The sequence below is a fragment of the Pan troglodytes genome, chromosome 16 (genome assembly GCF_028858775.2).
Source record: "Pan troglodytes isolate AG18354 chromosome 16, NHGRI_mPanTro3-v2.0_pri, whole genome shotgun sequence".
Lineage (NCBI taxonomy): Eukaryota > Metazoa > Chordata > Mammalia > Primates > Hominidae > Pan > Pan troglodytes.
This window is the reverse complement of record NC_072414.2, coordinates 57,180,733-57,205,737: the sequence shown is the minus strand read 5'-3', so window position 1 is coordinate 57,205,737 and position 25,005 is coordinate 57,180,733. Positions and strand designations below refer to the sequence as shown.

General features: G+C 48.9%; 1 protein-coding gene across 1 annotated transcript; it reads left to right on the top strand.

The window, feature by feature from the left end:
* The first annotated feature begins 643 nt into the window (after positions 1–643).
* On the top strand, positions 644–15,917 carry CILP (cartilage intermediate layer protein). The gene is made up of 9 exons (XM_510481.9): positions 644–741; positions 2,307–2,473; positions 4,393–4,485; positions 5,106–5,375; positions 6,687–6,866; positions 7,571–7,885; positions 8,685–8,793; positions 10,133–10,290; positions 13,067–15,917. Exons 2-9 carry the CDS (start codon positions 2,413–2,415, stop codon positions 15,433–15,435), a joined length of 3,555 nt encoding a protein of 1,184 aa, XP_510481.3. The 5' UTR covers positions 644–741; positions 2,307–2,412; the 3' UTR covers positions 15,436–15,917.
* Positions 15,918–25,005: the final 9,088 nt, after the last annotated feature.

The following is a 25,005-nucleotide window of genomic DNA, read 5'->3' as shown; positions in this document are numbered from 1 at the left end:
ATCAGGGTCTCAGAAGAGTCCACATGCTGGAGCTCTGGGGTCTCAGTGGGTACCAGCAGGCACTCAGATGGAAGTCGGGGGGAGAAAGGAAGAACTGTTCTCACCAGCTGACAACCTATGCCCCACAATTCTTTTGTCCCTTATCCCTTCTGAGGTTCCCTGAGTGTTCCCTCAGAAGCCAGAGAAGCTGAGTAGTTGCCCAACTCGGACCAGACACACCCAGCTGAGAGGCCAAGGTGGCCTGTGTGCCTAAGAGTGTTTGGAGTATGTGCTAAGACCAGCAAAGTCTTTTCTCTGTGTGGGCGAGCCAGGGCCAGGGGAATGTGGGGCATCAGCAAGCTAGGCTTAGGCAAGAGCACACCATCCCCCGGGCCATGAAATGCTGCCCAGATATAGAATTCCCCGTGGCCCCTTCCTAGGGCTGTTTCTAGTGCCCAGCCCACCTCCTGACCCCTCTGTCTGCTCTGGACTGTGATGCCCCAGGCCGCTGTCCACCTGGCCCATCACCAGGTCCTGCGGCATCTCCTCCTTAGGATCTGGACATAAAATCCTGGCCTCTGTGAGCTGCAAGGGGACATGGGGAGGGGAGAGGGAGGCTCGTGCTCAGATCTGGTTTCGCTGCTGCTTCCTCTGGCTGGCTGCCACAGGCTGAGCCACCAGCTGTGCTATATAAGGCCGGCACTGGACTGCTGGAGAGGCGAAGGCTTGGACCCCCAGCTGAGGAGTCCTGCTCAAGACACGGTGAGCTCCACTCCTATTCCCCTCACCCCATCCCTTCACCCCACTGCTGGACTCAACTGCTCCTGCCCTCCCCTGACTACCCCATTCCCTTCTCCCCACTTCCCCCACTTTTTGCTGCCTGATCCTTCATCTCCCACAGAGAAGACTCCCTTTCTGCTTTGGGAATCTGCTTTCCCCCATTGGCCCAAAGTCCTCTCCCTCCCCCACCTGAGGACAGGAACCCCCAGATGGTCCCACTTAGGGTTTCCATACCTCTGGGTGCCCTGCTTTATTCCCTGCGGTCAGCCAGTCTGCTTTGTCCAAGTGTTCTGAGGAGCGTGGGATGGCAAGCCTAACCGTCAGGGCATATGCTGAGGAAACGGCGGAGATGCTGAGAAACCTCTGTGGGCTGCCAGATGGGAAATGGTTTTTCCACAAGGTGTCTCAGGCCACCTCAGCCTCCAGACATCCCTGGAGCAGGCTCAGGCTCAGGCTGAATGCAGTGCAGGCCAGCAGACTGCTCAGCTCCCTGCTTGGAGCCCAGAGGGATACACACAATGTGGAGGCCTTTGGGACGTCCTGGTGACTCTGCTCCCTCATCCGAGAAACAGGTAGTGGTGGGGCCAGTGGTTTTAGAGCTAGAAGGTCTGCAGCATGTGACTGGTTTTTTCTTCCCCTGGAATATCCCAGTGTTTTCAGATATGTGTATTTTTTAGAGAGGAGGACTCTTCCCTTTCCTACCACACCCTGGACTTAGGATGTTGAAGGGAACCACTTTTGAATCCCCAGAAACGAGTCAGATTCTGGGTTGGCCGGAGCTCTGGGGAGACATAAAAATGTTCTGCTCAGCTGCGGCCTGGGCCACGCACGCCCCATAGTTCCTTGCCCTTGTCCCAGGCCTGCTTTCCTCTCCTGACCCTTGCAGTTCCTCACCCACGCTCAGCAGTTACTGGGGAGCCCTGGCCTCTCACAATGCATCCCCTCCGCTTTCCGTCAGCTGGCTCCTGGCTGTGTAACTCCCAGTCAGGCCCCAAACAAAAAGGCCAGAAATGTGTTCCAGCTGCAGCCCGTGCACATCTGGGAATGTGTTCATGGAGGTGGTATGTCCGAGGCATGTGCACCCTCCAGCCAGCCTGCCTTATGAGAGGCCACTGGAGTCGGAGCCAAGTCTTCACGGCCTTAATATGTACCCGCCTGTGCGACAGTGTGAACTCCATCAAAGGATGGCAAAACAAATGCCCCTCAGGCCTGGGTTTTAGAAGTGACGAGTCACCAAGAGGCTGCTGGGGGTGAGCCCTGGACTCTCCTCATTGCAAGGAACCTCCTCGCCCCTGCTTGTCCTTGTGCCTCATCTCCATGTGGGGCCCTGGAGCCTACCCCCAGGGATGGAACCTAGTCTGCCTCATTTGAACTCAGATTCTGAGCCTCTGCACCTCCCAAGCTACCTGGTTTCACAACTCAGGCAGATGTCACTTTCATATCATTCTGTCCACCTTTCCCTCCTTGACAGGTCAAGAAATATTTCTGCTTGAGCCATAAGCGGTGATTCAGAAATATGAAACCTGACAAGCTTTGTTTCTTTACAGGTCACTGGATCTGAGAAACTTCCCAGGGGACCGCATTCCAGAGTCAGTGACTCTGTGAAGCACCCACATCTACCTCTTGCCACGTTCCCACGGGCTTGGGGGAAAGATGGTGGGGACCAAGGCCTGGGTGTTCTCCTTCCTGGTCCTGGAAGTCACATCTGTGTTGGGTATAGGCTAAGTATCTGCTGGCTCCCAAATCTTCCCCTTGCCACAGTGAGGTCGTGTCTGGTCTGGGACTGAACTATGCATCTGCCTTAAGACACAGCAAGGCCTTCAGACCTGAGGCCACTTTATGGATTTATTCGTAATTTATACCCTGTTTGTTTTTCTCCAAAACTTGAGATTGTTCCCATTATTAAAACTCACAAAACAGAAACTTTATATGAGAAGAGGGATGAGCAGTCATTCAGAGGGAGGAAAAAAAGATAAGAGGGTTATTTTTAGCCCTTGAGTACTAAATTGAGCTCCGAGCTTCCTGGCAGCCAAAGTAATAGGGAATCACAGGGCATCAGTGAGATCTCAGAAGCAGGTTTGGGGTTTGGTCTGTTTTTAGTTTTATGAAGATTCTTTTGGCCCAAAGCTCAATTTCATTTAGACCCTGCAGCCAAATTTCACAGACACACCAGAACCCCTTCCGGTCTCCTTGCCCTCTGACTGCATCCTCTGGTGATACTGAGCTCTGGAAGGAACTCGTAGAAAGAATTTGTCTGGTGGAACAGAAGACTTCCCAAGGCATCTAAGCGTCAGCCCTCCCCTGCACACTCTCTCCCACCTCCTCCCCTTCCTCTCCTGATTTCTAAGCACATACTCAGGTAAAGCAAAAAAAAAAAAAAAAAAAGCTCAAAACCCTCCTTTAAAGCTGTATGCCTTGCAGGATTTGTGGCTACAAATGCAGGAACAAAGGCTGTCTCAGCCTGGAGCCAACCCCTGTGTGTGCCTGCCTCCTGCCTTGCTCTTTCCACCCTGACAGCTGCTGCTTGTGAAGATGATTAACATTCAACCATCTGAGGGGAAATCAGATTAGGTTGATTAAAAGAGCTCCTATCACCCCAATTAAGCAGCATAGAGAATTCTGATTTGGCTCCTGGAGTAAGCGTTAATTGCCTATCAAAGCTTCTGCAGCCCTCTGCTCCGCATTCTCCTTCCCATTCTGGAGACCCCAACCCAGCCTCAGGTAGGGTACAGCTGGAACTGCTTGTGGCCCGAGGACCCTGTACCCATCCTCAGGCAGTCCCTGCCAGCCTCGTATGGAAAATTGAGGACCGCTGCCCCAATTAGGCCATAGGAGTCTTTATGGGAGAGTAGACTCCCAAGGGAAAGTAAATGGCCATCTATCCTGGCGTTGAGCTAAAAGAAGTTGCTAGCACTTATTCAGTATGCGTTATGTGCTAGGTGTTGTTCTAAGTGGATTTTATGAATGAGCTTATTTAATCCCCACAATCCTCTAAGGCAGGAACTATCATTATCCTTATTTTCTGATGAGAGAACATGGGGTCAGCTGGGTTAAGTAACTTGCCCAAAGTCACACAGTTAGAAACTGGCAGAGTCTCAGGAGCCCACACTGTCAATCTGCATATACTTCAGAGGCTTTTACGTTCTAGCTCATGGAATCCTCATGCCAACTGAATCACCCTGCGAGATGGGAATAAATATCTCCATTTTACACATGAGGAAAACAAAGCTCCATTTTGCCAAGAAGGTTTGGTGCAGACACCAAAGCAGGAGTCCCAGGCCACTGGCTGCTCAGGAGCATCTGATAATCCATTTCTAGAACAAGAGTGAAAAGGGAGATACCATTCACTGAGTGTGCACTACAAGCCAGGTCTCTTTACATTCATTATCACCTGAATAATGCACCAGGACCCTAGGATGCAGCAATTATTAGTGCATTCCTATTTTATGGGGAAACAGGCTCAGAGGAGTAAAGCTTTTCTGAGATTGCACAGCAATAAGTAGCAGAGTGGGGTTTGAACCCATGCCTGGTGCTCATGCTCCATTCACCACCTCACACTGTTTCCCTGCATCTTGAGGAATGCTGTAACTTCCAGTCCTGGCCTCTCACTTAGCTTCTCCTTCTGGTCCTCAGGGAGACAGACGATGCTCACCCAGTCAGTAAGAAGAGTCCAGCCTGGGAAGAAGAACCCCAGCATCTTTGCCAAGCCTGCCGACACCCTGGAGAGTGAGTTGTGGCTGAAGCAGGGAGGGGCTGGAGGGGCAGCCTTTAACGAGCTTCCGAAGTGGATCTCTGAAGCCAGGGCATGATGTCAGGGTTCCATGGAAACCCACTTTTACAAGCATTTGGCCTCCATCTCTGTCCAGCCAAGGAACTTAGTATATAAGACAGCTCAGAATCAGGAATCTGCCTGATACCTTTCAGGAATGCTGTGGAGCTTGCTGGGGCCAGAGCACAGGCTGGTGGGAAGGAAGTGGGGAGATGAGTATGGAGAGATGGCTGGGGACAGCTCACCAGCACCCTGAATGCCTAGCTAGACGATCTTAAAGCTGGAGGTGATGTGGCCCGAGCCACACGAAGAAAGCTCACCCTGACTGCAGGGTCAGGGATGGGTGTGAGTGGCATTGAGGAGGAGCCTTGATGTGGAAAGTGACTGACATGGTTCAGTCAGGCTGATGAGAGCTTGAATGGAGGCCTCAGCAGTGGCAGGTGTAAGAGGGGATTGGAGAGATACTGGAGAGACAAATGTGACAGGGCCTGAGGCCAGCTGGGGGTGGGTGAGAGGGAAAGGAGAACTGGAGCGCACCAGGATCACGGCTCCTCCGCAATTTGGCTATGTCTCTCAGGCCCTGGTGAGTGGACAACATGGTTCAACATCGACTACCCAGGCGGGAAGGGCGACTATGAGCGGCTGGACGCCATTCGCTTCTACTATGGGGACCGTGTATGTGCCCGTCCCCTGCGGCTAGAGGCTCGGACCACTGACAGGACACCTGCGGGCAGCACTGGCCAGGTGGTCCATGGTAGTCCCCGTGAGGGTTTCTGGTGCCTCAACAGGGAGCAGCGGCCTGGCCAGAACTGCTCTAATTACACCGTACGCTTCCTCTGCCCACCAGGTAAGCCAGAACGCCCCCACCCCCACCCGCTACTTCCCACTGGCCTCTACTCAGGGAGAGGGAGAACCTGCCTCTGGCCACCAGAACTCTCAGCATCACACACATGCGTATGCTTGGACTCTGTAATAATAACAAGTAGTGACACACATGCATATGCTTGGACTCTGTAATAATAACAAGTAGTGTCATTAATGCCAGAACCTTTCCAATAGTGTTTTGTGTTTATGGGTACTGTCTATTCAACCTATTTTATTATGTTTGAGTGGTACCATGGTGAAGACCACAGGCTCTGAAGTGGGGCTGCTTGGGTTTGAATTCTGAGCCCGCAATATGATGTGTCCCCTAGACAAATTTTCTGAAATTCTCTTAGTTTCAGGTTTCTCATATGTGACACCTGGGTAATAGTAAGTCTTCATAGGCGTTTTTAATGAGGATTAAATGATATGAATGCAGAGGCTTAACCCAGGTAAATGCTCACTGTTAGTTTCTATTCTTGTTCCTATGTGCCAGATACTGTGCTAGTTATCCACTTTATTCAACCTTTACAACTGACCTTTGAGAGATCTCCATCTTGACAAGTTACACGAGGTTCAGAGAAGCTAGGTAACTTCTCACGATTCCATAGCTGATAAGGCAGAGCTGGGGTTTGAACCATGTCCGTGTTTGCAGAGTCTGTGCATTTATATCCCCTCCCACCATGGATAATACAGATGTTACGGGGAGCAGGCCTGCTCCCTTCTTGGATGGGGATCTTCTCCCTTAAGGTTCCACAAGATCCCCCAGGCCCAGACGCCAGTGGTGGTCATCTGGGATGGGAGCTCAGGCTGATCTGAGCAAGGTGTGAAGACCCCATTCTTGTACACAGGCCTCAGGCCAGAGGTGAGGAAGGTGGGCAGAAATGGGCTTCTTGTCCAAGTCATTGCATGTTGCAGGCCCTGACTTCCCAGGGGTCCCTGATTCCCAGGGAGTCCTTCCATAGGAGCATGTGGCCTTTTCCACACTGGTGAAGAAGAAAGACAGTGCTATCCCTGCACATCCTAGGACAGCATATCAAAGTCCCAGTGCTTGGCCAACAAGCACCGCTCAGGGCCACCCCTAGCCCATATGGTGCCTCTGTGCAAATTAGAGACCTCACTTCCTCAAGAATTTTGTCTGTTGGAAAAATCACTGCAGTAAATATAAATATCAGTGACATCTACGACATAAATGGAAACCTTGTCTTTACCAGAGAAGAAAGAGCCTCAGGGTCAGATTTCCTGACAGAGTCCCCTCAAGAGGGAAATCAGACCGTCTGCTGATCTCACTTTGCAGGATCCCTGCGCCGAGACACAGAGCGCATCTGGAGCCCATGGTCTCCCTGGAGCAAGTGCTCAGCTGCCTGTGGTCAGACTGGGGTCCAGACTCGCACACGCACTTGCTTGGCAGAGATGGTGTCGCTGTGCAGTGAGGCCAGCGAAGAGGGTCAGCACTGCATGGGCCAGGACTGTACAGGTACCACCCTCCCTCCTGGCACTGGGCAGGGTGTGGTGGGTGAGGCTGAAGAATGAGGAGGGAGTTAGAGGGTCAGTTTGAGACTGATGGATTCCTTCATTTACTTACTCACCACGTATTAACTGAGCATCTACTATGTGCCCTAATGAGAGATATACAGGATAATATAGGAACACAGGGCAGGGTCAATTATCATAGCCTGGGGGAATCCAGGAGAGCTTCCTAGAGGAGGTGTTTTGGGCTAAGTTGTTGTTGTTGTTATTGTTTTGAGACAGAGTCTTGCTCCATTGCCCAGGCTGGAGTGCAATGGTGCAATCTTGGCTTACTCCAGCCTCCGCCTCCTGGGTTTAAGGGATTCTACTATCTCAGCCTCCCTAGTAGCTGGGATTACAGGTGTGTGTCACCATGCCCAGCTAATTTTTGTATTTTTTGTAGAGACAAGGTTTCACCATGTTGGCCAGGCTGGTCTCAAACTCCTGACCTCAGGTGATACACCCACCTTGGCCTCCCAAAGTCCTGGGATTACAGGTGTGAGCCACCACGCCTGGCCTTGGGATAAGTTTTAAAGGATGAGTGGGAGTTAGTCATGCAGGCTGATAAGGGAGGGTAGCAAAGGCCAAGGAGGAGAGGAAGTGATCTGTGATGTGGCTGAAGGAATGCCAGAATCCATAGAATCCCTGCTGATATGGCCCCTTGTTCCACAGCCTGTGACCTGACCTGCCCAATGGGCCAGGTGAATGCTGACTGTGATGCCTGCATGTGCCAGGACTTCATGCTTCATGGGGCTGTCTCCCTTCCTGGAGGTGCCCCAGCCTCAGGGGCTGCTATCTACCTCCTGACCAAGACGCCGAAGCTGCTGACCCAGACAGACAGTGATGGGAGATTCCGAATCCCTGGCTTGTGCCCTGATGGCAAAAGCATCCTGAAGATCACAAAGGTCAAGTTTGCCCCCATTGTACTCACAATGCCCAAGACTAGCCTGAAGGCAGCCACCATCAAGGCAGAGTTTGTGAGGGCAGGTAACTAAATTCTTTGGGGTAGGGCTGGTGAGAAGGTCCAGATTTTTAAATAAAGGGATTATAGTGCTAACAGCTGGCTTCCCAGCTAACTCGGAGTAAAACCCCGAATCCTTACCATGGTCCACATGGCCCTATATTATCTGGCCCTCCATTTCTTCTCTGCTCTCCTCTCCTGTTACTCGCTCTACACCAAATCACTCTACTCCAACTGCAATGGGCTCCTATCTATTCCTCAAACACACAGGCACATTCCTGCCTCAGGGCCTTCGTGCTTGCTGCATGTATTCTGTTTAGAATGTTCTTCCCATAGATATTGGCATGGCTTGCTCCCTCAAATGTATGAGGTCTTCCCTGGCCACCTTATCTAACGGTCAATACAATATAGTGTGCAGTTTGCAGGTCACAGAGAGAAAGGCTTGGGAAGTTCAGAAATGGTGCAGGATGGCCAGAAAATTCTGCCAGGGGCAGCAGAACATGAATATTGCACTATTTAAAACAGTCAGTTCTGTCCCAAAGGTAGTGCTTGGAATCTTGGCTGACACAAGGTCCTCTTGTTTCACCACTGACCCACCCAGATGCTGCTTGACAGGCCATGGGAGAGGTCCCAGGATGGGGGGTGTGGAAGGATAGACTCCACTCTGAACCAATTCCCTTAGGACCAATGGAGATGGGCTGGGGGTAGGGGTGAAGCCTTATAATTTTCACAACATCAAAGACCCTGAGGGAGCTAGGCTCTGCAGAACCTGTCACACACACACACACAAAAACCCAAAATGCTATTTCTCATCTTCTGTCCCAGAGACTCCATACATGGTGATGAACCCTGAGACAAAAGCACGGAGAGCTGGGCAGAGCGTGTCCCTGTGCTGTAAGGCCACAGGGAAGCCCAGGCCAGACAAGTATTTTTGGTGCGTATTCTGCTAGCTACCCTGCCCAATTCTCCTCCTGGAAACCAGAGCTTCTTGCATGGGGTCTGGACTTATTAATAAGAACAATAACCAACAGAATAAAGTTACAAGTAAGACAGTGGTACAGAGCCCGGATGTTGGGACTTACAAATGGGAGCCATGGGGTTGGGAGCCAGACAACCAGCAAGCTCTCTCACTGTACCCTCAAAGCTGGGGGAACCCTTTGGCCGGGCACAGTAGCTCACGCCTGTAATCCCAGCACTTCGGGAGGCTGTGGCAGGTGGATTGCTTGAGCCCAGGAGCTCGAGACCAGCCTGGACAACATAGTAAAGCCCTGTCTCTATAAAAAATGTAAAAAATTAGCCAGGTGTGCAAGCTTGTGTTTCTAGTACCAGCTACTCAGCAGGATGAGGTAGGAGGATCGCTTGAGTCCAGGAGGCAGAGGTTGCAGTGAGCTGTGATCACACCACTGCACTCCAGCCTGAGTGACAGTGTGTGATCTTGTCTCAAAAAAAAAAAAAAAAAAAAAAAGCTGTGGTCCCCTGGAGCATCTCTGGTCTTGGGGTCCAGACTTGTATATCGTCAGGACACAGAACAAAGTTCCTAGGTCGTGCTTTTCCCAATAAAAGCAAACAAGGGGCCAGGCATGGTGTCTCATGCCTGTAATTCCAGCACTTCGGGAGGCCGAGGAGGGTGGGTCACTTGAGGTCAGGAGTTCGAGACCAGTCTGGCCAACATGGTGAAACCCCATATCTACTAAAAATACAAAAATTAGCTGGGCGTGGTGGTGCACGCCTGTAATCCCAGCTACTCAAGAGGCTAAGGCAGGAGAATCGCTTGAACCTGGGAGACGGAGGTTGCAGTGAGTCAAGATCATGCCACTGTACTCTAGCCTAGGCGACAGAGCAAGACTCCATCTCAGAAAAAAAAAAAAAAAATGCAAACAAGGGCAGAATCCCTTATGGCTGTGAGTCCTTTATCCTTCACAAACATTTTACAGCCACTCTCTTATTTGACCCATCCAACAGTCCTGTGAAGTCAGCTGGAAGTCATTGCTGACATTTTATAGACCAGAAAGCTGAAGTACAGATTGGTGAGATGGGGTGGGGGAGGTTGTCCAAGCATCCCCAGCCAGGTACGTGGTAGGGCTGGGACTTAGAACCAAGCTCCTTGTTTCCCAGGCCAATTAGTGCTCTTGGATGAGCCAAGTCAAAGGTGATATTGACATTTGTGGGAACCCATTCATCATCTGTCTCCTTGGCTGCCTGCTCCTGGCACTTTTCTAGGAATACCTGCCCTCCCACTGCCCATTCAGGTTCTACCTCTCCATCCCTTGCAGGTATCATAATGACACATTGCTGGATCCTTCCCTCTACAAGCATGAGAGCAAGCTGGTGCTGAGGAAACTGCAGCAGCACCAGGCTGGGGAGTACTTTTGCAAGGCCCAGAGTGATGCTGGGGCTGTGAAGTCCAAGGTTGCCCAGCTGATTGTCATAGGTAAGCCTGTCTCGGTCCCTGGGGCCCCTGGGTCTGCAACAGGGTTGGCTGAGCACCCAGGTGTGCATAACTATGCAGTAAAAGGTAAGGCTTTTCTTTTTTCTTTTCTTTTCTTTCTTTCTTTTTCTTTTCTTTTTTTTTTTTTTTGAGATGGAGTCTCACTGTGTCACCCAGGCTGGAGTGCAGTGGCACCATCTCAGCTCACTTCAACCTCTGCCTCCCAGGTTCAAGTGATTCTCCTGCCTCAGCCTCCTGAATAGCTGGGATACAGGCGTGCACCACCACATCTGGCTAATTTTTATATTTTTAGTAGAGATGGTGTTTCGCCATGTTGGCCAGGCTGGTCTTGAACTCCTGACCTCCACCACCTCTTTCGTCCTCCCAAAGTGCTGGGATTACATGCATGAACCACCGTGCCTGGCCAAGCTCAGGCTTTTCTGTACTGTGCACAGTGCCAGGACCTCTAGGACATAATGATGGTACAGATCTGAATCCTACCACCATGGAGCCATCATTTGAGGAGGAGTGAAGACATGTAAATAAGCGACAAACAAGATAGAAAAATGCAGCTAAGGCCAGGTGTGGCGGCTCACACCTGTAATCCCAGCACTTTGGGAGGCCAAGGTGGATGGATCACCTCAGGTTTGGGGTTCGAGACCAGCCTGGACAACATGGTGAAACCCTGTGTCTACTAAAAATACAAAAATTAGCCAGGCATGGTGGCGTGCGCCTGTAATCCCAGCTACTCAGGAGGCTGAGGTAGTAGAATCGCTTGAACCCAGGAGGCAGAGGGTGCAGTGAGCCGAGTTCACGCCACTGCACTCCAGCCTGGGAAACAGAGCAAGACTCTGTCTCAAAAAAAAAAAAAGAAGAAGAAGAAACGAAAAATGCAGCTAAAATAGGAGATAAGGGGCTGTGGACTCTAATAGATGGTAGATACCTCCCAGGTGGGAGTGACCATGGATGGCTACTTGAGGGAGCAGCTTTCCAGCTGGGGCTTAAGTAATGGTTCTCAGCTTTGGCTGCCCATTGGTATGACCTGACTGGGTTTTAAAAAATACTCATGCCTCAGTCTTACCTCCAGAGAGTCTGACTTAATTGGTCTGAGATGTGGCCTGGGCATGCATAGTTTAAAACCTCCCCATGTGATTCCAATTTGCAATCAAGGTTAGAACCCCTGGTCTTAAAGAATGGGCAGGGATTGTGTATGTGGAGGTGAGGGTGTTCCAGATTGAGGGGCCAGCATGGGTAAAGATATAGAAGTGGGAACTGAGGGGGCTTTACAAGAAAGGGTGATCTAGAGCTGGCTTCAAGAACAGAACTGGATGGGGAGAGATTAGAGGCCAAAGACCAATCAGGGGCCTATCTTTGGAAAATGAGTAGGAAGGAAGATAGCTTGGTAATTGGCCTAAACAAAACAAAACGCAGAGAAGGACAGAATGTATTGGAAGGATCCTGGACTACTTCAGACTCTTAAAAAGTTGAGCAACAGACCTCAGGGCAGACAAGACACACAGTACTCTGGACATTGGCAGAGATATGGAGCCCTCAGCAGTGGTCCCAACCCATCACACCAAGGCTCCCTCTTTGCTACAGGAATTTTTAATACTACTTTATTATTCTGAAGTTACATTTATAGATAACTACCTATAATTTCCAAATGTATATGTGCATGGTCCTAACTATAAAACAAAGGATAAATTTTTTAAATTTTAATATAAAATAGTGTGTATTCCCATATCTAAATGCTTTGGCACATTGACACGAGAAGACAAACCAAGAAGTTAACTACTTGCACTTAAATCCAGGTTCACCATAAACATGACCGCTACAAGTGCTGATGGATACAGAGGTATCATTCTGGCATTCACAGTCCATGGGTAATGGTGTTGTAGAAACGTGATTTTCCTGAGACGAGGAACAAATCTTGGTATTGTTCTGAGCTAAACAAAGTATAATCTTAGCTCAATTTATATGGTAGTTGCATTCTTGAAAAATTCAGTATATGGTTAAAGCCATGTAAAAGATACTAGGCTCTGATCTTTTAATTTGTTTTAGACAGGGTCTTGCTCTGTCGCCCAGGCTGGAGGGTAGTGGCACACTCACGGCTAACTGCAGCATTGACCTTCCAGGCTCAAGCAATCCTCCCACCTCAGCCTCCTGAGTAGCTGGGACTACAGGCGTGTGCCACCATGCCCAGCTGATTTTTGTATTTTTTGTAGAGACAGGGTTTCATCATGTTGCCCTGGCTGGTCTCGAACTCCTAGGCTCAAGCAACCCACCCACCTTGGCCTCCCAAATTGTTGGGATAACAGGTGTGAGCCACTGCATCCGGCCAAAGCTCTGATCACTTTAAACAGGTTTTCTACCTACATGAATGAGTGGTGGGATATGTGAAAGTTGTTCAGAACACAGAGATTCTTTATGCAGAACAGTGCCAGGCATTGCAGGACATAGAACATCAATGGCCCCTACCCACAATATGCCAGTAGCATCCCCAATTTTGGAGATAACCCAAAACACCTTCATAAATTTTCAAGACCCCTCCATTGAGACAAACCGCCACTGTAGTGGTCCCAGTAACCAACTCTGTTTCCCGGTATATAAAATGGGATCAGTAATAGCTGTTCCATCCCCTCAGAGAGTTCTGTGAGAATGAGAATCATGGATATACAAGTCCTTTGAAAACCATAGAATACTGTAGAGAGGTGAGGTTGAGGTACTCTGTGTAGGATGTAAACTTACATCATAATTTCCACACCATTTCCCTACACAGCATCTGATGAGACTCCTTGCAACCCAGTTCCTGAGAGCTATCTTATCCGGCTGCCCCATGATTGCTTTCAGAATGCCACCAACTCTTTCTACTATGACGTGGGACGCTGCCCTGTTAAGACCTGTGCAGGGCAGCAGGATAATGGGATCAGGTGCCGTGATGCTGTGCAGAACTGCTGTGGCATCTCCAAGACAGAGGAGAGGGAGATCCAGTGCAGTGGCTACACGCTACCCACCAAGGTGGCCAAGGAATGCAGCTGCCAGCGGTGTACGGAAACTCGGAGCATCGTGCGGGGCCGTGTCAGTGCTGCTGACAATGGGGAGCCCATGCGCTTTGGCCATGTGTACATGGGGAACAGCCGTGTAAGCATGACTGGCTACAAGGGCACTTTCACCCTCCATGTCCCCCAGGACACTGAGAGGCTGGTGCTCACATTTGTGGACAGGCTGCAGAAGTTTGTCAACACCACCAAAGTGCTACCTTTCAACAAGAAGGGGAGTGCTGTGTTCCATGAAATCAAGATGCTTCGTCGGAAAGAGCCCATCACTTTGGAAGCCATGGAGACCAACATCATCACCCTGGGGGAAGTGGTTGGTGAAGACCCCATGGCTGAACTGGAGATTCCATCCAGGAGTTTCTACAGGCAGAATGGGGAGCCCTACATAGGAAAAGTGAAGGCCAGTGTGACCTTCCTGGATCCCCGGAATATTTCCACAGCCACAGCTGCCCAGAGTGACCTGAACTTCATCAATGACGAAGGAGACACTTTCCCCCTTCGGACGTATGGCATGTTCTCTGTGGACTTCAGAGATGAGGTCACCTCAGAGCCACTTAATGCTGGCAAAGTGAAGGTCCACCTTGACTCAACCCAGGTCAAGATGCCAGAGCACATATCCACAGTGAAACTCTGGTCACTCAATCCAGACACAGGGCTGTGGGAGGAGGAAGGTGATTTCAAATTTGAAAATCAAAGGAGGAACAAAAGAGAAGACAGAACCTTCCTGGTGGGCAACCTGGAGATTCGTGAGAGGAGGCTGTTTAACCTGGATGTTCCTGAAAGCAGGCGGTGCTTTGTTAAGGTGAGGGCCTACCGGAGTGAGAAGTTCTTGCCTAGTGAGCAGATCCAGGGGGTTGTGATCTCCGTGATTAACCTGGAGCCTAGAACTGGCTTCTTGTCCAACCCTAGGGCCTGGGGCCGCTTTGACAGTGTCATCACAGGCCCCAATGGGGCCTGTGTGCCTGCCTTCTGTGATGACCAGTCCCCTGATGCCTACTCTGCCTATGTCTTGGCAAGCCTGGCTGGGGAGGAACTGCAAGCAGTGGAGTCTTCTCCTAAATTCAACCCAAATGCAATTGGCGTCCCTCAGCCCTATCTCAACAAGCTCAACTACCGTCGGACGGACCATGAGGATCCACGGGTTAAAAAGACAGCTTTCCAGATTAGCATGGCCAAGCCAAGGCCCAACTCAGCTGAGGAGAGCAATGGGCCCATCTATGCCTTTGAGAACCTCCGGGCATGTGAAGAGGCACCACCCAGTGCAGCCCACTTCCGGTTCTACCAGATTGAGGGGGATCGATATGACTACAACACAGTCCCCTTCAACGAAGATGACCCTATGAGCTGGACTGAAGACTATCTGGCATGGTGGCCAAAGCCGATGGAATTCAGGGCCTGCTATATCAAGGTGAAGATTGTGGGGCCACTGGAAGTGAATGTGCGATCCCGCAACATGGGGGGCACTCATCGGCGGACAGTGGGGAAGCTGTATGGAATCCGAGATGTGAGGAGCACTCGGGACAGGGACCAGCCCAATGTCTCAGCTGCCTGTCTGGAGTTCAAGTGCAGTGGGATGCTCTATGATCAGGACCGTGTGGACCGCACCCTGGTGAAGGTCATCCCCCAGGGCAGCTGCCGTCGAGCCAGTGTGAACCCCATGCTGCATGAGTACCTGGTCAACCACTTGCCACTTGCAGTCAACAACGACACCAGTGAGTACACCATGCTGGCACCCTTGGACCCACTGGGCCACAACTATGGCATCTACACTGTCACTGACCAGGACCCTCGCACGGCCAAGGAGATCGCGCTCGGCCGGTGCTTTGATGGCACATCCGATGGCTCCTCCAGAATCATGAAGAGCAATGTGGGAGTAGCCCTCACCTTCAACTGTGTAGAGAGGCAAGTAGGCCGCCAGAGTGCCTTCCAGTACCTCCAAAGCACCCCAGCCCAGTCCCCTGCTGCAGGCACTGTCCAAGGAAGAGTGCCCTCAAGGAGGCAGCAGCGAGCGAGCAGGGGTGGCCAGCGCCAGAGTGTAGTGGTGGCCTCTCTGAGATTTCCTAGAGTTGCTCAACAGCCCCTGATCAACTAAGTTTTGTGGTACTTCACCCTCTTCTGCCCTCATTTCATGTGACAGCCATTGTGAGACTGATGCACAAACTGTCACTTGGTTAATTTAAGCACTTCTGTTTTCGTGAATTTGCTTGTTTGTTTCTTCATGCCTTTACTTACTTTGTCCCATGCTACTGATTGGCACGTGGCCCCCACAATGGCACAATAAAGCCCCTTTGTGAAACTGTTCTTTAAATGAAACACAAGAAATTGGCCACTGGTAAAACTCTGCAGCTTCAACTGTACTTCATTTAATGCCATTAATGCAAATAGACTTCCTCTTCTTTTTGCATGGTTTTGCCCACCTCTGCAATAGTGATAATCTGATGCTGAAGATCAAATAACCAATATAAAGCATACTTCTTGGCCTTGCTCCACAGGACATAGGCAAGCCTTGATCATAGTTCATACATATAAATGGTGGTGAAATAAAGAAATAAAACACAATACTTTTACTTGAAATGTAAATAACTTATTTATTTCTTTGCTAAATTTGGAATTCTAGTGCACATTCAAAGTTAAGCTATTAAATATAGGGTAATCATAGTTCCTCTACCAAGTCTGGAAAGAACATCTCCTGGTATCCACAATTACACCAGGTTGCTCACTGTATTTGTACATTTCCCTTTGCATTCGCTCTTGTTCTTGCTAGAAACCCAGTGTAGCCCAGGGCAGATGTCAATAAATGCATACTCTGTATTTCGATTCTGAGGCCACTGTCCTGTCTTAACTATTAAAGTGAGCCAGCTGCTCAGAGGAGTACAGGGGACTCTGGAAAGCAGTCACAGGTGGTGTAAGTCCTCGCCCCCTAAGTTACAGGGCAGGGCAACATAGGCACACACTCCAGCAGTCAAATTTGTTCTTATGGATCACATTTTCCGTTTGCAGAAAAGAGCAGATTCCTGGAGTTGTGAGCATGTTCTGGGATCCTGAGCAAGACTAAAAACACGTCCCGATTTTTTTCTTTCCTTCTTTCCAATACTTTGGAGCTTATACAATGGCTTGGCCCAGGGTCTGACAAGCTGGCCAAGTGGTCCTTTGGCTCTCCCAACAGCCTGTTGCCTTCTCCAGCTGGGCTGGCCGGCCTCACTCAGAAATGGGCTTTTACTTTTTTCTTTATGCTCTTCTAAAGATGTTCAACTTTTCCAGACACCAGATCTCTGTTGGTTGTTACAGACCCTGTCCCTGGAGCAAAACAATTGGTCCAAACGGGCAGAGTTTTGGTTTTGGAAAAGGTATTTGGTTTAAAATAGTAAATCAGAGGCCCACAGGTGGTGCCAGAGCAATCTCAGCGGCATTACAGTCAGGGTAGTGGGGTTTGGGGTTGGATAGGATGCACTCACTGCCCCTATCCCAACCCCTCCAGAATCTGTCAGGCAAGAGTCCAAAGGGTTTGGGAGAAGAGAGGACACTGTTTACAATCAGGACAAAAAGCTTTCCCTGATGCCCTGGCCAGCCTAGTGCAGCTCCTTTACCCATCTCTGGCCTGGGCTGGATTTGTACTCTTGGATCACCATCTGCCCGGCTCCTGGGAATTTGGTTTGTAAGCAGTTAGAAATTTCTCTAGCTGAGCACATCACAATAACCATAGAAAAAGCAAGCATCTGCAGGAGTGAGGACTAGTGGTCTTGTGATTGCAACTTGACCCACTTCCAGACTCCACATCTGTCCCACTGCTCCCAGGAAGCAGCTCTCACTGACTGCTTGGGGAGGCTTGACTGCCCCTGTTGTGAGTGCACAGCTATCTGCAGCACCATCGCCCCAGCCACTTCAGGAGCCAGAGTGCCTGCTGCTTCAACCTGACCACCAGTTCCCTTCAAACTCACGGGGGGAGAGGGAGGGCCGGGGGGGGGGGTTGCTGGGGAAGGTGGGCTGACTGGTTCCCCACTCTAGGGCACTTTCCTTGCTGTTCTCAATTGAGGGCCTGAATAAACGGACTCCAGCACACAGCATCTGATGCCTGACTTTTTCCTTCACTCGCCAAACATTTATTGAGTGCCAAACCATGTATGCAAGTAGACAAGCTTTTATGAGATAGTACAAAATATACTACATGTCATGGCATCAGACTTTGAGGAAGTAGTGGTCAAAGAAGTCTTCTTAGAAAAGGTGACATCTAATTTGAGGTCTGAATGATAGCTAGGAGGTGGCCTGCTAATGGTGTGGCTGTCAGGAACGAGAGGCACAAGCAGAAACAGATGTGCAAAACCAGGGACTGCAGGCTGGGTGGGGCTTGCAGGCAGATACCTCTCTTTCAGACAAGGAAACACTTTTTTTTTTTTTTTTGAGACGCAGTTTTGCTCTTTCGCCTAGGCTGGAGTGCAGTGGTGCGATCTTGGCTCACTGCAACCTCTGCCCCCGGGGTTCCAGCGATTCTCCTGCCTCAGCCTCCCGAGTAGCTGGGATTACAGGTGCACACCTCCATGCCCAGCTAATTTTTGTATTTTTAGTAGAGACAGGGTTTCACCATGTTGGCCAGGCTGGTCTTGAACCCCTGACCTCAGGTGATCCACCCACCTCGCCTCCCAAAGTGCTGGGATTACAGGTGTGAACCGCCGCCAGGCCTAGCCAGCATTCTTGAGTTGAACTCATGATACTTAATTCCTAAGAGTCTTGCCTCCAAAATCAAATGTGCTCCTTGCTAGCTGCGTAACTTTCCCCTGGACCTCAATTTACTCACCTATAAATGAAGGATTTCTAAAGCCCTTTTCACGATTTTCAGTGAGGCTAATAGCACCATTCCCAGGATGCTTTCAGTTCATTAAACCACTGCTGATTTGTCGGTTGTTCCCCTGTGGAGACTGCACACTGGATGGACAAAATGCTCATCTCAGGAAAGCCCTAGCGTTTCAGTCTCAGCCTTCTGATCACCCAGTTACTGAGTGCGAATTCTGTGAAGGTGGGTACCATATGGCATGGAGGAGGGGAACAGGCAGGTAGATGGGCAGATCAGGTTGTTTCTGCTTACAAACAAGGGAGTTTTCAAACAATGTTCTCTCAAGTTCAAAGAGTTCTAGCAGCTGACATGATAAGAGAAAAATGTCACCAAGATGTTGGGACAAGAACAGAGTCTGGAAGGATTGAGAGGACTTAAGCAAAATTAGAGGTAGATGGGGTTTCAGGTAAAGGTGTTGGCTAGAGCCAAAGAATAGAGGTGGGACTGTGCACTGGCAGTCTTTTGATTACAAGTAACAGGGGTGCCAGGTAACCTCAGGAAGGACTGGAACCAAGAACTGCAGAGCCATCAGAATCCAGGTAATCACTCTTTCTGGTTTCAATTAACTTGTCTTCTCTCATGCTCGGTGGCTTTGGCTCTCTCAATTTCTAATTCAATCTTGGGTTACATGCTCTGTTTTTCTTTTTCTTTTCTTTCTTTCTTTTTTTTTTTTTTTGAGACAGAGTCTCGCTTTGTTGTCCAGGCTGGAATGCAGTGGCGCCATCTCGGCTCACTGCAAGCTCCGCCTCCCGGGTCCACGCCATTCTCCTGCCTCAACCTCCCGAGTAGCTGGGACTACAGGCGCCCGCCACCACGCCCGGCTAACTTTTTTTGTGTGTATTTTTAGTAGAGGCGGAGTTTCACCGTGTTAGCCAGGATGGTCTCGATCTCCTGACCTCGTGATCCACTCGCCGCGGCCTCCCAAAGTGCTGGGATTACAGGCGTGAGCCACTGCGTCTGGCCTACAATGCTCTGTTTTTCAGACTGTCTCTCTGACTTTATTTCTGTTTTTTTTGTTTGTTTGTTTGTTTTTGTTTTTTGAGACGGAGCTGTGCTCTTGTTGCCCAGACCGGAGTGCAATGGCGCGATCTCGGCTCACTGCAACCTCCGCCCCCCGGGTTCAAGCAATACTCCTGCCTCAGCCTCCTGAGTAGCCGAGATTAAAGGCGCCCGCCACCATGCCAGGCTATTTTTGTTTTGTTTTGTTTTTTGTTTTTTGATACAGAGTCTCTCTCTGTTGCCCAGGCTGGAGTGCAGTCGTGCGATCTCGGCTCACTGCATCCTCCACCTCCCACGTTCAACCGATTCTCCTGCCTCACCCTCCCGAGTAGCTGGGATTACAGGCGGGTGCCACCACGCCTGGCTAATTTTTTGTATTTTTAGTAGAGACAGGGTTTCACTGTGTTAGCCAGGATGGTCTCTATCTCCTGACCTCGTGATCCGTCCGCCTCGGCCTCCCAAAGTGCTGGGATTACAGGCGTGAGCCACCGCACCCGGCCAATTTCTCTCTCTTCTTAGCCCCTGTCTCTGTTCAGTCTACCTTGCAGTCTCTCCCTCTCACTGTGTGGTCTTTCCTCTCTGCAGGAACCCTTGGTTCTGCTTGCAGATATGCTTTCTCTGTTCCTCTGGGCTCACAGAAGAAGGTGGCCACCCTATTTACATCTCAAGTCAATGAATAGCCCTGTCTTGAAGACCGAATTTGATTGGCCCAGCTTGAATTGGGGCTCCACCTCTAGTCCAATCAACCGTGGCCATGGCAGGGGTGGGAAATACAGGGCAATCCTGCTATCCAATCAAATTCCCTGGAGAGAGAATCTGGTTGGCCCAGCTGCAGTTTGCCTCTAGTCCAGTCAACTGTGTCCATGGTGGGGGTGTGGCATATAAAGGGCAGTCCTAAGGCCTTGGGTGGTCGCTCTCACCTACAATTCCAGCACTTTGGGAGGCGGAGGCTAGCAGATCACCTGAGGTCAGGAGTTCAAGACCAGCCTGGCCAACATGGCTAAAAATACAAAAATTGGCCAGGCGCTGTGGCTCACGCCTGTAATCCCAGCACTTTGGGGGGCCGAGGAGGGTGGATCACCAGGTCAGGAGATCGAGACCATCCTGGCTAACACGGTGAAACCCCGTCTCTATTAAAAATACAAAAAATTAGCCAGGCGTGGTGGCAGACGCCTGTAGTCCCAGCTACTCAGGAGGCTGAGACAGGAGAATGGCGTGAACCCAGGAGGCGGAGGTTGCAGTGAGGCAAGATTGTGCCGCTGCACTCCAGCCTGGGCGACAGAGCAAGACTCCGTCTCAAAAAAAAAAAAAAAAAAAGGCTTTGCTGGCTGGGTGTGGCGGTTCATGCCTGTAATCCTAGCACTTTAGGAGGCTGAGGCAGGTAGATCACTTGAGCCCAGGAGTTCCAGACCATCCTGGGCAACATGGTGAAACCCTATCTCTTAAAAAATACAAAAATTAGCCAGGCATGGTAGCACACACCTGTAGTCCCAGCTACTCGGGAGGTTGAGATGGGAGGAGCACTTGAGCCTGGGAGGTAGAGGCTGCAGTGAGCTGTGATTATGCTACTGTATTCCAGTCTGGGCAACAGAGTGAGACCCTGTCCCCTCATCAAAAAAAAAGAATTTGCTGTATCCCACACTGCTAGAAATGGAAGAGATTGAAAATTTTGTAGATTTAACAAGGTGATGTTTCATTTCTGTAGCACAATAGGAAATTGAGTTGTTTTACAGAAGCAGTTTTCCAGAAAATTCAAACTTTTCCTCTTTATTTAAGACTTTTTTTTTTTTTTTTTTGAGACAGCGTTTTTGTTCCCCAGGCTGGAGTGCAATGGCACTATCACAGCTCACTGCAGCCTTGATCTCCCAGGTTCAAGCAATCCTCCCACCTTGGCCTCCCAAGGAGCTAGGACTACAGGCATGAGCCACCACACCAGGCTAAATTTTATTTTTTGTAGAGACTGAGTCTCACTGTTTTGCCCAGGCTGTTTTCAAACTCCTGGATTCAAGCGATCCTTCTGCCCTGGCCTCTCAAAGTGCTGGGATTACAAAAATGAGCTACTGCACCAGGCCTCCAAAACTTTTTAACTTTTGATTGTTTTGGGGTAGAAATATAAAAGTATTTAGTCTACTTTTATAAAAACAGAAATAACATAATTCAATCTTTTCTTGATGTATTATGAATACCATTATTGTGGAAGTATAATACTAATAAAATAGCAACCAGGGCTGATATGATATATAAAAAATTTTATCTAATCCCAAATGATGCCAGACTATATACCCTTCTTGTTGAGTTCACACATCTGTTTTTGTGTTTCCTTTTTTGTCAGGCTATTAGACAACACTTTGGCTGTGGTTCTAGCACCTATTCTCCCTTTCTAATTTACTGACTCATGCAATGGGGATCCATATGATCAAATTAGTATTTAAAATGAGCAGAGAGACTTACAGAATGAAATTCTGAAAGCCTAGGTATGAGTAAAGTACATGAACTTTGATATGCCAACTTTGTAATATCTACTTTGATGGCTCAGAAGCCTTTTCTCTTCATAACCTTGTTATTGATTAATTTACCCATGAGTACTACTTTACATACATAGCCAGTGGATGCTTCTGTATATTTAACAATTGCTTACAGGTAATACATGATTATAATTGGTTGTTTTTTTTGTTTGTTTGGTTGTTTGTTTTTGAGACGGAGTCTTGCTCTGTCACCCAGGCTGGAGTGCAGTGGCACAATCTCGGCTCACTGCAAGCTCCGCCTCCCAGGTTCATGCCATTCTCCTGCCTCAGCCTCCAGAGTGGCTGGGACTACAGGCGCCCGACACCATGACTGGCTAATTTTTTGTATTTTTAGTAGAGACGGGTTTCACCGTGTTAGCCAGGATGGTCTCGATCTCCTGACCTTGTGATCCACCCGCCTCGGCCTCCCAAAGTGCTGGGATTACAGGCATGAGCCACCGTGCCCGGCCCTAGCCAGTGGGTGGTTATAATTGTTAATCACTTTTATTATCTAATATTATGGTTAATGCACATGAATTGGAAATTGGAAATTGGAAAGGACTTATAAGCCAAGAGTTCATATTCTCTCTTTCATCTCTTTTTAAGTGTTTCATTTGAAATCAAGCAAGTTCCTCACAATGCTAAAGTACTGTGAATAGGGTAAGATCCTCAACTAGCTGGCTAAGAAGCATGACCGAAAAAGTAATTTTTTATTTTATTTTTTTATTTATTTTGTATGCAACTCATTGTTTATTTATATTTTTTGATTTTTTTATTTAAAGGAATTTTTAAAGGCATAAAGGGAAAGCCATAATTCACAACATTGCACAGGAAAATATCTTTATTACTTAGTAAGCACCTACTCACTATAGCAAGTGCCAAGGGATCATTTATTCCTCACATTAATTCTAGGAGGTCAAGAGCACCCCAATTTATAGTTGAAAAACAGGCTTATGGAATTAACTTACTTACCAGAGGTCACATGGCTGTTAAGGAACTCAGCTGGGATTCACACACCAGTCCTTCTACTCCTGACATCTGTGCTCTTTAGTAAATACAAACAAGAATTCCCTAGCACTCTCTTCAAGATTTGATACACTGAAAGTTCCACTGGATTAATTTTAAGAATGCCCCCAAAGGATTCAGAGGGAAGGGTGGTAAGTTAGCACCATCTGCTGACCATCTCCCTGAACATCAGGATGAGGAACAAGAGGCAGTCTAATTGAGGACAAGGGGGATCTCATGCTATCTAAGGTTACCTCCAGCCCCCAAGGGCAGGCCCAGGAAAATGATGAGCGCCTCGCTGTAGTCCTCTTGGTCACCCTACAATACCAAGGTTGGGCAGTGACTCCCTGAGGAAGAAAGTAGTAGCAGTTGGAAGGAGCCTAAAAGAGACCTTGAGAAAAAAAGGCCCAGACTTCTATCAGCACAGTGGAAACATATCATTTCTGCAAATAAATCTTACCATCTCCTGATTCTAGCATCCAGCAATAAAAACAGATTCCTGAGCCCTCCTCCAGACTATTTTGTCAAAATCTTTAGGAGAGGGGCCTAATGTATTTTAACAAACAACCAAAGTAATTCTTTTTTTTTTTTTTGAGCCAGAGTCTCACTTTGCTGCCCAGGCTGGAGTGCAGTGGCATGATCTCGGCTCACTGCAACCTCCGCTTCCCAGGTTCAAGCGATTTTCCTGCCTCAGCTTCCTGAGTAGCTGGGACTACAGGCACACATCACTGTGCCCAGCTAATTTTTGTATTTTTAGAGACGGGGTTCACCAGGTTGGCCAGGCTGGTCTTGAACTCCTGAGCTCGTGATCCGCCAGCCTCAGCCTCCAAAGTGCTGGGACTACAGGCCTGAGCCACCGCGCCCGGCTACAACCAAAGTAATTCTTAAGAAAAGGAAAGATGGTGGGTCACTTCCTTAATAGGAGGGCAGATTTTTATTCCTTGATGTGAGATGTTCCTGGGTAGGGGGTAGAGATTCTGCAGACCCCTAAAATCTCATCAGCTTTTGGAATAAGATATAGAGAAGTAATGGAAACCCATATGGTGATTTGGATTTAAGTCTTGGTTCTGCTGTGACCTTGGGCAAGTCACTTAAACTCTCTGTGTCTTGATTTTCTCAGCTTCAAAACTGGAATGCTGATAATAACAATATATCATTTGGTTGTTGTAATAATCAAATGAGAAAGTGGATGTGAAAACCCTTTGTAAGTTATAAAGTTCAATACGATGTGTTAATATTATCTTGAGTTCGCACCACCTACAGATGCAGGTCCTTATCTTTTAAAATATTGAGTTCCTCAATATTTATATTTATATCCTTCCAGGGATAATCAATGTCTGCTGATATGAAGGAGCAGGGTTTGGCCATGAAAAAAAAAGTCTTTATTCAGAGGATACAAAGATTCCCAAAAGAATGATGACTCTCTGAGAAGATGTCCCAGAATTTCTGGTGGAGGAGAGGAGAAGCGAGATTTTTGTTGTTGTTGTTGAGATGGAGACTTGCTTTGTCACCCAGGCTGGAGTGCATTGTCACGATCTCAGCTCACTGCAACCTCTGCCTCCCAGGTTCAAGCGATTCTCCTGCCTTAGCCTCCCGAGTAGCTGGGATCACAGGCATGTGCCACCACACCCGGCTAATTTTTGTATTTTTAGTAGAGACAGGGTTTCACCATGTTGGCCAGGCCGGTCTGGAACTCCTGACCTCAGGTGATCCACCTGCCTTGGCCTCCCAAAGTGCTGGGATTACAGGCGTGAGAAACCGCGCCGGGCCGAGAAGTGAGATTTTTATGTTTATCGAAAAGAGTCTTGGGTTAAAAAAGAAAAGCTTGAGAAATACAGTTTTAAAGCCAGAAGACTCCAGCTCTATTCTCTCTGTTTTTCACTTGTTATGTGACCCTGGTCAAGTCTCTGCCTTTTCAATAGGCCTGTTTCCTCATCTAAAAAAATCAGGGCTAATATTGAGTGAGTTAAGACTCATGGACTCTAATTTGTTAAAATATTTCTTGTAGCAACTCATAATGCTGGGAGGTAAAATCAAGTATAAAAGAAAAAGAGGGCCGGCATGGTGGCTCACACCTGTAATCCCAACACTTTGGGAGGCCAAGGCAGGCGGATCATGAGGTCAATAGATCAAAACCATCCTGGCCAACATGGTGAAACCCCGTCTCTACTAAAAATACAAAAACTAGCTGGGCATGGTGGTGTGCGCCTGTAGTCCCAGCTACTCAGGAGGCTGAGGTAGGAGAATCGCTTGAACCGAGGAGCCAGAGGTTACAGTGAGCCAGGATCGCACCACTGCACTCCAGCCTGGCCACAGAGTGAGACTC

Excerpts from the sequence above, each read along its gene's own strand:
- CILP (XM_510481.9), top strand. The coding sequence starts at position 2,413 with ATGGTGGGGACCAAGGCCTGGGTGTTCTCCTTCCTGGTCCTGGAAGTC. Across the intron at positions 5,376-6,686 it reads ACGCTTCCTCTGCCCACCAG|GATCCCTGCGCCGAGACACA; the intron begins GTAAGCCAGAAC and ends CTCACTTTGCAG. Across the intron at positions 10,291-13,066 it reads TGCCCAGCTGATTGTCATAG|CATCTGATGAGACTCCTTGC; the intron begins GTAAGCCTGTCT and ends TTCCCTACACAG.